Here is a 12,861-nt window from a genome sequence, read left to right on the forward strand (position 1 = left end):
CCGCTCAAATTCTACCAAAGCATTCATGCAGAGGAACAAGTACAACGTTCTGGAATGGCCATCTCAGTCCCCAGACCTGAATATCATTGAAAATCTGTGGTCTGTTTTAAAGCGGGCTGTCCATGCTCGGAAACCATCAAACCTGACTGAACTGGAGATGTTTTGTAAAGAAGAATGGTCAAAAATACCTTCAACCAGAATCCAGACCCTCATTGGAAGCTATAGGAAGCGTTTAAAGGCTGTTATTTCTGCAAAAGGAGGATCTACTAGATATTGATGTAATTTTTCTGTTAGGGTGCCCAAATTTATGCACCTGCCTACTTTTGTTTAAGTAATTATTGCACACTTTCTGTAAATCCTATAAACTTCATTTCACTTCTTAAATATCACTGTGTTTGTTTGCTATATGATGTATTTAATTAAAATTGCTGTTCCGAACAACCAATGATCCATAAAGGAAAATCTTGAAAATGATCAGGGGTGCCCAAACTTTTTCATACCACTGTATATACTGTATATTAATGTATATAGATATACATTTGGTTTTGTTTTGTTGTTGTTGTTTTTTTTTTGGTACCTCAGCAGACTCCCAGCCAACAAAGCTTCGGGGTGTGCTCTTCTTGCTCTCAGCCTTTTTAGAGGGAGGAGAAGGCAGAAGGTCTTTGGAGGGAGGAAACAACACCTCATGCTGTCGAATCATCACTGTCATCAGCTTCTGAATGTGAGGAGTTGCTGTGAAGGAAAACACACAAAAAGAAATCCGTGAAAGACTAAGAGCTACCTCTGTGTTTATATGGAGCAACACTGTTTTCACTTTTGGTTTCACAGTGGTAACAAATCTGTAAGGCTTTAAAACATTTAATTTACAATTAAATTCAGTAAGCATTTTGTAACAACTTTGTCAGGTGACAGATCAGCAGCTGGTGTGGTCCAGCAGGGGAATTAGCCAGAGACAAAGCAGAAGTGACCTTTTCATTTGGCAAGAAAATGGGGGGAAAAAAAATCAGAACTTTAAATTTTTTTACTTGCTGCTAATGTGCTGTCATACAAAAAATAAAACAAAACGTAATGCTGGCAATAGCACAACTTTCTTGGGATAATTAAAAAGAGAAAGTTGTAGTGCGATCAGGGGACATTGCTTCATTAAATGGAAGACACATTTGATTTCCCCGGCAGTGATGCAGAAACATATTTGGATTATAAGCCTTTGGTTTATTTCATTTATTGCTATGGTAATCAGTTTTACTCACACCTTTTCCAAAGGAACATTTAGTGCTGTTTCAGTGTGTGTTATGTCATTAAGAAGTATTTCAAGATGATGACCATGTGACTAGTCAACAAATCTAGGTTTAGTTTCAAGTTCTTGAACTTGAAAAGGAGAAAAATTGTTTGTTAAGATTTTACTTTACCCTTGTGTTAAATTTATAGGATTTTTGTGTTAGTAGGATGAACTGAGGTAGAACTTAGAGTGAAACACATAATTTATTGAAAATGTAAATCTACTTTAGAAACCAATTACAAACAAGTCAGGGTTATTTTTTAACCCTGTTGGCATTCACATTTGATATTCTTTTTTTTTTTTAAATCAGTCACATTCCAATTATTTTCTAGCTTTAAAGAAGTAAAATCAAGTTTGAACCAAATTATGAGATTCACAAAAAGTCAAAAGTAAACCAGTGAGATCATGAATGTTTTATGAACCCACACTTGGGTGGTGTGGTGACTGTGACAGGCTTGTTTAGGGGATGTGAGTGAGGAGGGTGTTCTCACCCTTCATCACAGTAATGGGATCCTCAATCTGAGGTTTTAGCAGATTGATTCCCATCACTGTGGCCAAGTTCTCCACAGTCATCTTGTTCACTGCAGAGTGCCGCTGCACTTCAAACAGGAACCTGGGGAGAAAGTAAAACAGGAGTCACTTAAACGTATTATTCCCACATAATGATCATTGAACTGTGTCCCAGAATGCTTTGTGCTGCAGCTCCTACTCACCGACACACATAACTGAGGAGGTTGTAGTTGATTCTGGGGAGAAGAGAGATTTGTTTCTCTAACTTTTCCCAACCCTGAAAGAATGCACGCACACACACGCACATGCACACACAAACACACTCACACAAATGTGAGAACATTTCATTAACTCAATTTGAAAGTCAGGTGTGTCAGATTTCAAGCACTTAGACATTTAGAGTAATTGAATGTACTGCCTACAGTTACAGTAATGTTACAGTTGGAGGGTTATGGGTGAAGCTTTGCTAAATTCCTGTTGGACCGTGGTGTCATGTCGTAGCTGTAATCACATGACACAAATTTTTCAGATTTTTTATTTATTTCTGTCCTGGTTATTTTACAATATTACAAAGGCAAAGGTTATTTCCCTGCATTTAAAACTATATAATATCCTGAAGAAAGTTGACACAGACAGGAAGCAAAGTTGAAGGTCTGATGGTGGATGAAAGTCAAGAGAGGATTGTAAAATCCTTACTGCTAATAATATTTAAATAATTTCACAAGAAATATTTTCCAAAAAAATGCTTTGTTAAAAACATCTGTCCATCAATTAGTATATTTAATTAGGTACTGTGCCAAATGTACACACATACACATACACACCTCTGTGCTGCTGCAGTCCAGCATGTTAGTGCAATCCAGAAAGTCCTGGTACTGAGTCCAGGGCACCACTGGCTCTGGCAGCTCTCGCAGGTACAGCTTGAGCAATGACGCCACCGTGTGGACGTCTGTATCACTGCAGGCAAACAAAGAAAATCAGATTTATTTAAAACGAATTACATAACACAAATAGACCAGCATCCCATTAAAAAACATTAAATGAAAATACTGTATATATTTTTTTTCATGTTCTGGTGTAATTTGGAACTTTCATCTGTGTTGAGCTCTGGCTTAAAAACACAGTTTTCATCCTTTGTTGTTTGGCAATAATTGACTGTTTGGACCTTGAGGCTATATTTTGTACATTTAACTGAGAACAAAAGTTGATCTGAACGTGATTGTTGGCAAGATACATTTTTCCCAGCTAAATCACTTATGAGTGACTTTGGCTGTTATTGTGGGATGTTGCAACTGTGTATGCAAAATTATCCAGGACTTAAGTCTTTACTGGAAAAAGTGCAGTGTGCAGGAAATGTGCTCATAAATGTGACAACAAACTACAGTGTATTAGTTACTTTGAATAAGATTCAAAGTAACTGTCATACACAACAAGAAAAAGCGAGTTTCTCTGTGCAATGATGTTGCATTTATAAAATAAACATGAGTAGAGCAAAAGTATATGTGATATGTGACATTTGAGTGAACTGGAAACCAAAACCATTGCCATATCCTCGGTACAAAGTAAAACAAAGAGTTCTGAAAGTGATGGCCTCCAAGGAGCCCTGTGCACAATTCTTATATAACCCCAGACACAGAGCGAGACAAAAAAAGCTAGCATCAAGACGAATCCAGAGAAGATCTGTTAGAGTTAGTTCTTTTAAGTCTTAAAATACACTGCCTGGCCAAAAAAAAAAGTCGTCACCTGGATTTAACGAAGCAAATAGGTAGAAGCCTCCTATTGGATAATTACTGCATGGGCGATTATCTTTCAGCTGGCAACAGCTGGTTATTTAACCCCAACTGGTGCAATGAGTTGCTTCTCATTTCCTAAACAACCCTGTCGAAAGACACATCCCGTGGTCGTGGGAAAGATGTTAGTCTGTCTGAGAAGGGTCAAATCATTGGCATGCAACAAGCAGAGAAAACATCAAAGGAGATTGCAGAAACTACTAAAATTGGGTTAAGAACTGTCCAACGCATTATTAAAAACTGGAAGGATAGTGGGGACCCATCGTGATGGGCGCATCAGGGTAAGAAGAGAGGCAGGTGAAGTGATGCACCCATCATGCCTAGTGCCTACTGTACAAGCCTGTGGGGGCAGTGTTATGATCTGGGGTTGCTGCAGTTGGTCAGGTCTAGGTTCAGCAACAGTATGTGCTCAAAGAATGAGGTCAGCCGACTACTGAATATACTGAATGACCAGGTTATTCCATCAATGGATTTTTTCTTCCCTGATGGCACGGGCATATTCCCAGATGACAATGCCAGGATTCATCGGGCTCAAATTGTGAAAGACTGGTTCAGGGAGCATGAGACATCATTTTCACACATGGATTGGCCACCACAGAGTCCAGACCTTAACCCCATTGAGAATCTTTGGGATGTGCTGGAGAAGGCTTTGCGCAGCGGTCAGACTCTACCATCATCAATGCAAGATCTTGGTGAAAAATTAATGCAACACTGGATGGAAATAAATCTTGTGACATTACAGAAGCTTATCGAAACAATGCCACAGCGAATGCGTGCTGTAATCAAAGCTAAAGGCGGTCCAACGAAATATTAGAGTGTATGACCCTTTTTTTTGGTGGCGACTTTTTTTTTGGCCAGGCAGTGTACTTTGCTAGTGTAATGAGTGTTTTAAAACAACAGTCAGAAACAGCACATCTCTATCTACGTGAATGTCCCTTCCCTAAAACTTACACAGAAATTTATGACCTTTTTAAAAACCACCTCCACCTGATGAAGGTCACTACATTTAATAGACTACAGTTAAATGAAGGTGAAAAGTATTAGAAGTTTAGAAAAGCAACACTCTGTCAGAAGACTCCATGATGTTAAATGAGACAACCTTCAAACATCCTGCAAGCACAGGATGTGGTGTGGTAGTCAGCTCTGAGCAAGAAGAAATCCTTATCTTACTCATGTCTCATCACTATCTCTGCAAAACACTGACCTGTTGATGACTTGACCTGCTTTACTAAAGTTAGTTTTTGTTTTTTGATAATTTTGGCTTTTCCTCATCTACCTTCTCGTTGTCCTTCTCTTTCCTACTTGGTTATAACCCATCTTCAGGTGATTACAGTATCTAACCTGGGGAAGGATGGCCTCTCTCCTGCATCAAAGGCATCTCTGAACTGTTTGATAGTATTATCCTGTCCGGGCAGACGGAAGATTCCTTCCTCGTCCAGTCCGTGCGCTTTAATGAACTCCACACACTTCTGAACCAGGATGGGTACCATACAGGGTCCAAAACGCTGTTCGTAGGTCACAGTGTCTAGTAGACTCTTTCCAATCACGGCAGAGATGTAAGAAAGTCTGCCTGATAAAGTGTCTAGAGTATGTGTACACCTCCAATGGGGTCTTGATTGGAAGGTGAAAAAGAAAGGAATCCATCCATCCATTTTCCATCCATCCATTCAACCATTCATCAGTCTATCCTTTATCTAGCTATACAATTTCTCTGCTCTCTGTTTCTACATTTTCATGTTAAAGCACTACAAACTGCAGTATTTGTTGGGTATCTGAAGAAGTAGATCCAGTATTTCAGTTATTACAACAACTTCTGTAGGATAAAAAATACTTTCAAACCTCCACTCGTCTGCACTCCAACGACTCTGCGCAGAGTGCGCACCCACTCCTCCATGTCACTCTGGGAGTTAGCCATAAACACATTTGGACAACGCTCTCTGTCGATGGTAGAGCCTGTAAAATAAGTTCAATAAGTAAGTTTCAGTTTAGTTGTAGATTTTCAACAGTTTATATAATCTTTCCAAAACAAATCAAGTTTATTTACTTGCTGAACAAATGGAAGCAAAAAAATAATTTTATATCTTGTTATTTCACCTTCACATTTTAACAGACTGACCTGTCTGCTGTGCAGGTTAATTTCCTGTAAAAACAGAGGTCTCAAACCCCCAGCCTGAGGACCACTCCTGGACCACGGCCCTCAATTAGACGTCAGTATAATATAATCTCACCCCCTGATACAGAGAGCGGGGCAACAGCGCCCCCCCCCCCAGCTCATTTAAATTTGAGACCCCTGATTTTAACAACAAGATGAGAAGTGTTTTCCTCCTATTGCTGAGCACTGCTGTTGAGTAGTATGTTACAAATAACATCAACCAGCCCTTATTACCACAAAGGTAGCAGTATAATAGCTGTTTTACACTAAACTGAAAAAATATTTTTAAAATTTTAGACAAATACTCACGTGGTACAATCTCAAACAGGTATTTTCCAGAGTCGTCTGAGTTTGGAGGGAGTTCATTAATTTTGCAGAACCGCAGCTGGATGGCCCCCTGCAAACACACACACAACTTTAGTTTTTACCCAAGAAAATGTTGTTATTGGGTTATAACTTATTAGTTTTGATGCATCTAATATGAGCATAATTAAAATTATCTGAAAAAAGGGATCTCAAAGTTGAGACTAGATTGGTTAGTCTACAAAACGCACATTTATAGATAAATAAAATTTAGCATTATTTTGTTGTGTTGCAGTGTTATTTAGTTAAAAAAATTAAAATTTTTTGACCACATTTTCTGAAGTGACTGCTCTGACAGCACAGGTTGGTTTACTTTGCGTGATTCATTTTCATCAGTGTTGTGATGCCTTCAAAGCTATCTCTGCTGCTGCTGTTTGTCATGATAACATTTGACTATTTATTGGTTACTTTTGATGTGGTGATCTAGACAACCTTTAGCTACTGTGCAGCTGCTATTATTGCTGGCCACAAAAATATTAGCCATGTCTTGGCTAATATTTTGTAATCTGTTTCATAATAACAAGCCAATATTGTTACCTTTGTGGCCATGTTTCATGTATTTGTTTAGCGTATTATTAGTTACTCTAGCTTTTATACTTTTAACTTGCTATTACTTTAATATGGATTCAACAACCACCACTACTACTACTTGTGGTGGTTGGCTTCTTGGTGTGGGTGTATGCCCACTGTCAGCAGATGGTGATTTGGCTTGGTGGTGATGGCGTGCACCTGCCGGCACTCCCAATTAGGACGGAGGGAGTATTTAATGTCCGTCCTGCCAGAGGATCAGCGCCAGAGTGTTGTACGCTCAATTGGTGGTGAGATGAGGCTCTCATTATATGTCAATAGTCAAAAGTTTCCTAGTGGATAACTTCCTTTTCTTTGTTGCTTGATGCAGGAGTGGGATTCACGCCCTTGGGAGAAACACGTGTGTGGGTGAAATTGTTTGGAGTCACCTCATTTGCACCGGAGCAACTCTTTACCGTCCACGTTGTCATGGATTAAATCACTGTACTTTTGTAAATAAACTGTGCTGATTGACTGAAGATCGTTTCCAGCAATTTGGTCCTATTTACTGTGATTGGGAATCCATAACACTACTACTACTACTAACAATAACAACAACAACAATAATAATAGTAATAAAGCCACCATGTCATGTTCAGTGTCTGACCTGTACTGTAGACTCCTTGCCATCTTTGTGGTAGGTCAAAGTACTTCCTCTGAGTACAAAGTAGCGCAGCTGCCAGTTCTTGACCAAGGACCTCTGTTTCTTCAGCCATCCAGCCTTCACTGGTTTTTCCATGGACTTGGAGAAGCACGGTGGGCCCTGGGTGGTGCCGCCTACTCCAGGCATCACACTCTTGGAACTTGCTAACAGAAAGATACAACAAAACAGCAGCTGGGCAAAAAATATTTCAAAAACAACCAGTCCACAGAAAGCATGCAATGTCACAAACTGAGCTGCTCGGCTCAGCTGCAGAGAGAGAGCACTTCCTGCTTTACATGCATGTGTGTATCACTGGAGGAAGACCTACTTGCTGTATATTTTTACACTCCGACAGAATGGAAACTGCAGGTCAAAGCTGACCGGTTTCCTGTGGACACTGTATCAAATCAGCAGTGATTTTTGTGTGACCAAAATGTAACACAATGAATGCTGAACAATAAAACTTAAAGGTCAGTGACTTTGAGCTTAAATGCTCACATAGACTGGAAACATAACACTTTAAATTTGGCCAGAAACTGCTAATATGCCCAATGCCACTTTAGTGCCCATCATTCTTAACACATTAACAACTAGATGTAAATTGTCAGGTCTGTCTGTTCCTGCTGTCTGCGGTAATCAGTTATCACACTCACCTGTGTCTGCAATTAGCCTCACCTATGTCACCTGGTGCTCCCTGTATATATACCCCTCTCCCTCACTCTGGCCTGGTGGGATGAGTGGGATGAGTGGGATGAGTGGGATGAGTGGGATGAGTGGGATGAGTGGGATGAGTGGGATGAGTGGGATGAGTGGGATGAGTGGGATGAGTGGGATGAGTGGGATGAGTGGGATGAGTGGGATGAGTGGGATGAGTGGGATGAGTGAGATGAGTGAGTGTCTGTCTGTCAACTCTGTTCGTGTTCTCAGCTCTGCTCGACTTTGCCTATGCTTCTGTCCTGATTTTTTTTTTGGGGGGGGGTTTGAATCTTGAAATAAACTACCTGCACCAGTCCTGCATTTGGGTCCTGCCTGCTTCCTGCCATGTCGATGGCCAATCGTGACAGTTAATAAGCTACATGATGAAGATACATTTGCAGCACCTATATTTTTAGGACTTCTTTGGTCATTTTATGTTGTCGTTAGATCTTTCTGCAGTGACTGTTAAAGGCTGACCAGGGAATATGACCAGAGAACACAACATCACACAGATGTAAATAAACAAATAAGGGAGGCACAGTGGCACAGATAGAGGAACTAAGATAAGGCCTCGGTTGTTCAGTGGTTTTTTTAATCCAGCGTGTCTTTCTCGACTAGATAGTCGAGGATAACAGATGATCTACGGTCTCAAAAACAGGAAGCTCTGACATAATTCATCACAGGACTGACCATGCTTTGAAGGCCTCCATCTAAGAAGCTTCAGGGTTCTTTGATCTAACTCTGTGCTTCCTACATAAGTGCTGTGAAAAGTTTGAAATTGCTTTTGAGGAAATACAAAATGCATACACTAGAAGTGACACACCACACCCTGGGCTGACAAACACACAGTTTATGACATCTTGACATGTCTGTAGAACTTCAAAGGTGCATTCCACCTTTTCTAAACTTTATGGCCAGTACTCTCAGAGCAAAAACATCTTCTGTAGTTCCTGACTGATTTTAACCTCTTAACCTTTTAATGTGCAATGCTGAACACACTAAGATAGTTTGTTGGGCCATACAACAATTGTGTCATTTTTTCTTTTTAACACAATGCAAAAAAGCAGATTTAACTTATTTGTGTCCATTGTTGCACTTGCATCACGATGTGCACACCCGCAGATACTGCAGAAGTAGGTAAAGTTACAGTCAGCAACAACATCAGGGCTGTGGAAGCTCGGTTCTTGCATCAGTTTCCTGCACACAGCCTGCGTCACTGAACTTCCACTCCCTATAATCTGCCTCTAAAGGTAAAAGATTGATGATGAAAGGCTTCTACAGCTGTCAGTCATTAAAAATAAATAAATAAAATTTGTACTATATTGCTGCCATAATTGGGAAATTGTGTTAGCAGCAGATATGCTGTTAACAGGCTGCCCCCAGCAGGTACCATGTGGTTCCTCTGGGTATCAAACCCAGGATTCTCTGCTCTCTGCTTCAGAGGCAGGAGTGCTGCCCACTACACTATTAGGCTTGACCTTCATTCTGGGACGTAGAGTCGAAAGGAGTCAGCATTGACTGCTGCTTTATCCAAAGTTTTCTCTGTCCTTGTATGGGACTCTTTAGCTTTCATGAGTGTAGTATTTCCCGGTCACAAATTGATGTTTATGTCTAATGTTTATTATCTGCAGTACTCCTTCTTTTTTACTCTATGTTCATCTTTAGTTACCACTTCCTTTAAAAAAAGAAAAAGAAAGAAACCAAAAACATGATTTTTTTTTTTTTACCAAAACCATTTTTGTTTCTTGGAAAGCAATTAAAGTATTTGAGTTGAGGATGTAATTTATAAGTTTATCTTTGGGGTTAATTAAAGCAAAAGTGCAAGCCAGTGTGGTCACAAATCACTGATCTACTCATAACTGAGTGGAGTGGTGCTAATGCTATCCGGCTACTGAGGATTCTAGAAGTATAAATAACAAATAAAATGATAACTTCCTAAGTAGGGCATGGAAATATAATTGTATGATAAATAGAAGGATATTTGGAAGTAGTTTATACATCTGTTCTGCTGGTAATATCAATGGGATATAAACCCAGTAGAGCTCTGAGATCTACACTTTATTTTCCACTCAGACCAGTTAGTGGAGCCCATAGTTTGAAACAAGCAGCATTTAGACTTTATCCTGCACACAAGCGGAACAAACTGAGACCACAACTGAAGTCAACTTCAGCATGTGAATATGAAAATTTTTATTTTTTTGTGTGTGTCTATTGTACAATAATTACTCATTTCCTTCTATTCTTTAGTTACTGTACGTATTTGTTTTGATTTTTCAATTTATTTGTCTCTTTCCAATACAATTAGTGTCCATTAAAGTAAAGCACATTGAGTTACCTCCTGCATAAAATGCATTGTATAAATAAATTTGCCTTGCCTTTGTGAAATGTCAAAAATTAAAAAACAGAAAATTAGCTAAATATAGCTGTAGGTTTAGGGCAAAACAACAAAGGGTGCATCAGAAATAGCTTGAAGTACATAAAAAACATCTAACAGATTTAAAAAATAGAACTAGAAATTACCAACAGAAAATCTGACCTAAGGCTAACCAAATGGATGACTGAAGACTAGAAACAGAAATAGATCACATTTAACAAAAGATAGTGGGAACTATATGTCGCTAATTATAAATATGCAATGTGCAAAAGTAGTTGAGTCAGCGAAAGCAAAGAAAATAGTAAAGATCTAGTAGTTAACAAATGTGACCTTAGTTGATTTTCTGAAAAGACCCTAGACCACATTTTCATTCAACAACAAAACCAACACTTGCAACAGACTGTATAGTAGTAGCTCATTGAGTAGCATACTCAGTGTGCAGTAGAGGATACAGTAGAGACCAGTACAAAAAGCAGTAGTAAGAATCTGGTCTCTGTGTTGTCACAGAAAAGTAGAATGTTCACATCCCTTTAAGGTTGTAAAAGTTGAAAGCAGAGACTTGTCTCTGGGCTGACAGTGAAGGCAGCATTCTGTCTGTGTCAGTGTGTCTCACCAATACGACTCGTCTCAGCCTTGAAGGTGCTGAAGTCCCAGTTACGAGGTAGTTTTAGAGACATGGTCCTGGACTTGTATCAGCATAGGTCAGTGGTTCATCACACACTTCGACACCTGTGGAGTACACACACACACAGACACACTCACACACAGTCAGACATGATACACACTCTAACATAGACGCTAAGGTTATTGCACATTATACTTCCTACTTCCTGTGTGTCAATTTTTCTTCTTCTTCTTTTCACATCTCTCAAACGCGTCCTCTCATGTTCACGCTGTCGTCATATCCAAGTCAACACTTGTTTCTTGATGATGCAGTGCACTCTGGTTAAAGATCTTCATGCAGGCTAATTCACTAAAACATCAGCAGGGTACAGTATTTCTGGATTTTTATTTTTTTTTTAAGATTTCACCACAGTGACATACTGTCTTGGTTTTTCTTTTACATTGAGAAATAGAAAAAAATAAAAATGTAAAAATCTTCCAAATGAGATACAATTTAATGGGAATAAAGTTTTACAATTAAATTGAAGCCAATACAGAGTCCTGAAAAGAACGACTTTGTAGAAGCTGCACGTTTGTATTTAGAGCATTCAACTGTATAATAGTTTTTATGGTTTTAAAAATAGGGAAGAACACACAGGGGGAAGAACCAGGTCACAGACAAACCACACCACGTGACTAGTATTATTTTACATATATATATATATATATATATATGCAAGATATACCTTTATTTTAATCTGAAAGAAAGAAAAAGCACATTTCAGCATCAGAAAAGCTCAGCTTCACTGTGGACACGTACAACAAACATAAATAAAAAACATTGTTAAAAATAATTTAAGAGCACAAAAACTTTTCAATAGGGGGTATTCTACATGGTATGTGGGGATTTGTTTTACCTAAATACATTTCTTCCAGAGCACTGGTTTTCAAATGTTTGTTTTAGGCCACAGCCTACTTTACAACATTTGCATACTACAGTTTGGACCAAATGTTTTTAGGAAGTAAATTTTACTTTTCTTTAAATAAACTCAAATTGTAAGAAAAGTCTGATTAGTATTCAATGTTTTGTATTGGGTTTTTCTTTTTCATATCGGATAGTCATAAAAACTTTTTTGGGCTAATCTGACTCTTATGTCTTTGTTAAAGACATATTGACTGGCCTCAGCCTGACATGGTGTAGCTCAAAAAAAGAGGTAGATGTGACACTTGAACCCTTGGAAAAGTTAGCTGCTGAACTAGGCAAATATTGTACTGATAATTGTAGCCACTTGAAATTATATATGATCCATTTTCTGGGTCATAACCTACCAATTAAAAATACTGGTACATATGGTCTTGGCTGTAGTGAATTAATAGTGGGAATGGTGCTTTAACATAGCAGTTTCCTGGTACAAAAAAAGGGGGGAAATGTTTTCATAACATTCTTGTGAGTAAATCCTAATTGACCAACAAGGGGCTCAAAGACATTTCTGCTCCAAATGTAATCCGAGTTGCACACTGCAACCAACATTTCCAGACAACAGAAATAGCAGTACAGAACTTGGAAAGGAGTGACAGGAAAGTCATGTTTGAAAAGTATGACATACGATCTAAAGTCGATCTACAGCTACAGAAAAGAAAACACGCACTAGAAAGTCACAGCATGAAAATACTTCAGTCTTCTATTTTTAAAAGTAGTACTAGGTTCCATAGTGGTGGTGGCCTAGTGGTAAAGGAAGCGGACTTTGGTCTGGAAGGCCCCAGGTTCGAATCCACCAACTGCCAGGTTACCACTGAGCATGACATCGTCCTCAAGCACTGCTTGAGGACGATTTCGTTGTGCATGGTGTGCTCTGTGTCACAATGACAAATAAAGATAAGTTT

At 39.0% G+C, this 12,861-nt stretch overlaps 1 protein-coding gene across 2 annotated transcripts in view; it reads right to left on the reverse strand.

Annotated features, from left to right (window-relative positions):
- LOC103397048 (rho GTPase-activating protein 25-like) overlaps positions 1 to 11,495 on the reverse strand; it is an 18,639-nt gene extending 7,144 nt beyond the window's left edge. Inside the window, exons 1-9 of one of the 2 annotated variants that reach the window (XM_025052779.1) lie at positions 10,988 to 11,493; positions 7,269 to 7,468; positions 6,041 to 6,128; positions 5,419 to 5,532; positions 4,921 to 5,125; positions 2,614 to 2,746; positions 1,993 to 2,066; positions 1,771 to 1,892; positions 578 to 732 (exon numbers count right to left, since the gene is read on the reverse strand). In XM_025052779.1, the coding sequence (XP_024908547.1) occupies positions 578 to 732; positions 1,771 to 1,892; positions 1,993 to 2,066; positions 2,614 to 2,746; positions 4,921 to 5,125; positions 5,419 to 5,532; positions 6,041 to 6,128; positions 7,269 to 7,468; positions 10,988 to 11,051 (1,155 nt within the window). In that variant the 5' untranslated portion in view covers positions 11,052 to 11,493. Of the gene's footprint in view, positions 1 to 577; positions 733 to 1,770; positions 1,893 to 1,992; positions 2,067 to 2,613; positions 2,747 to 4,920; positions 5,126 to 5,418; positions 5,533 to 6,040; positions 6,129 to 7,268; positions 7,469 to 10,987 lie in introns of both variants that reach the window. The other variant, XM_025052780.1, reaches the window with a different exon arrangement.
- Positions 11,496 to 12,861: the final 1,366 nt, after the last annotated feature.

This window comes from Cynoglossus semilaevis, chromosome W (genome assembly GCF_000523025.1).
Source record: "Cynoglossus semilaevis isolate Cse_v1.0 chromosome W, Cse_v1.0, whole genome shotgun sequence".
Classification (NCBI taxonomy): Eukaryota; Metazoa; Chordata; class Actinopteri; order Pleuronectiformes; family Cynoglossidae; genus Cynoglossus; species Cynoglossus semilaevis.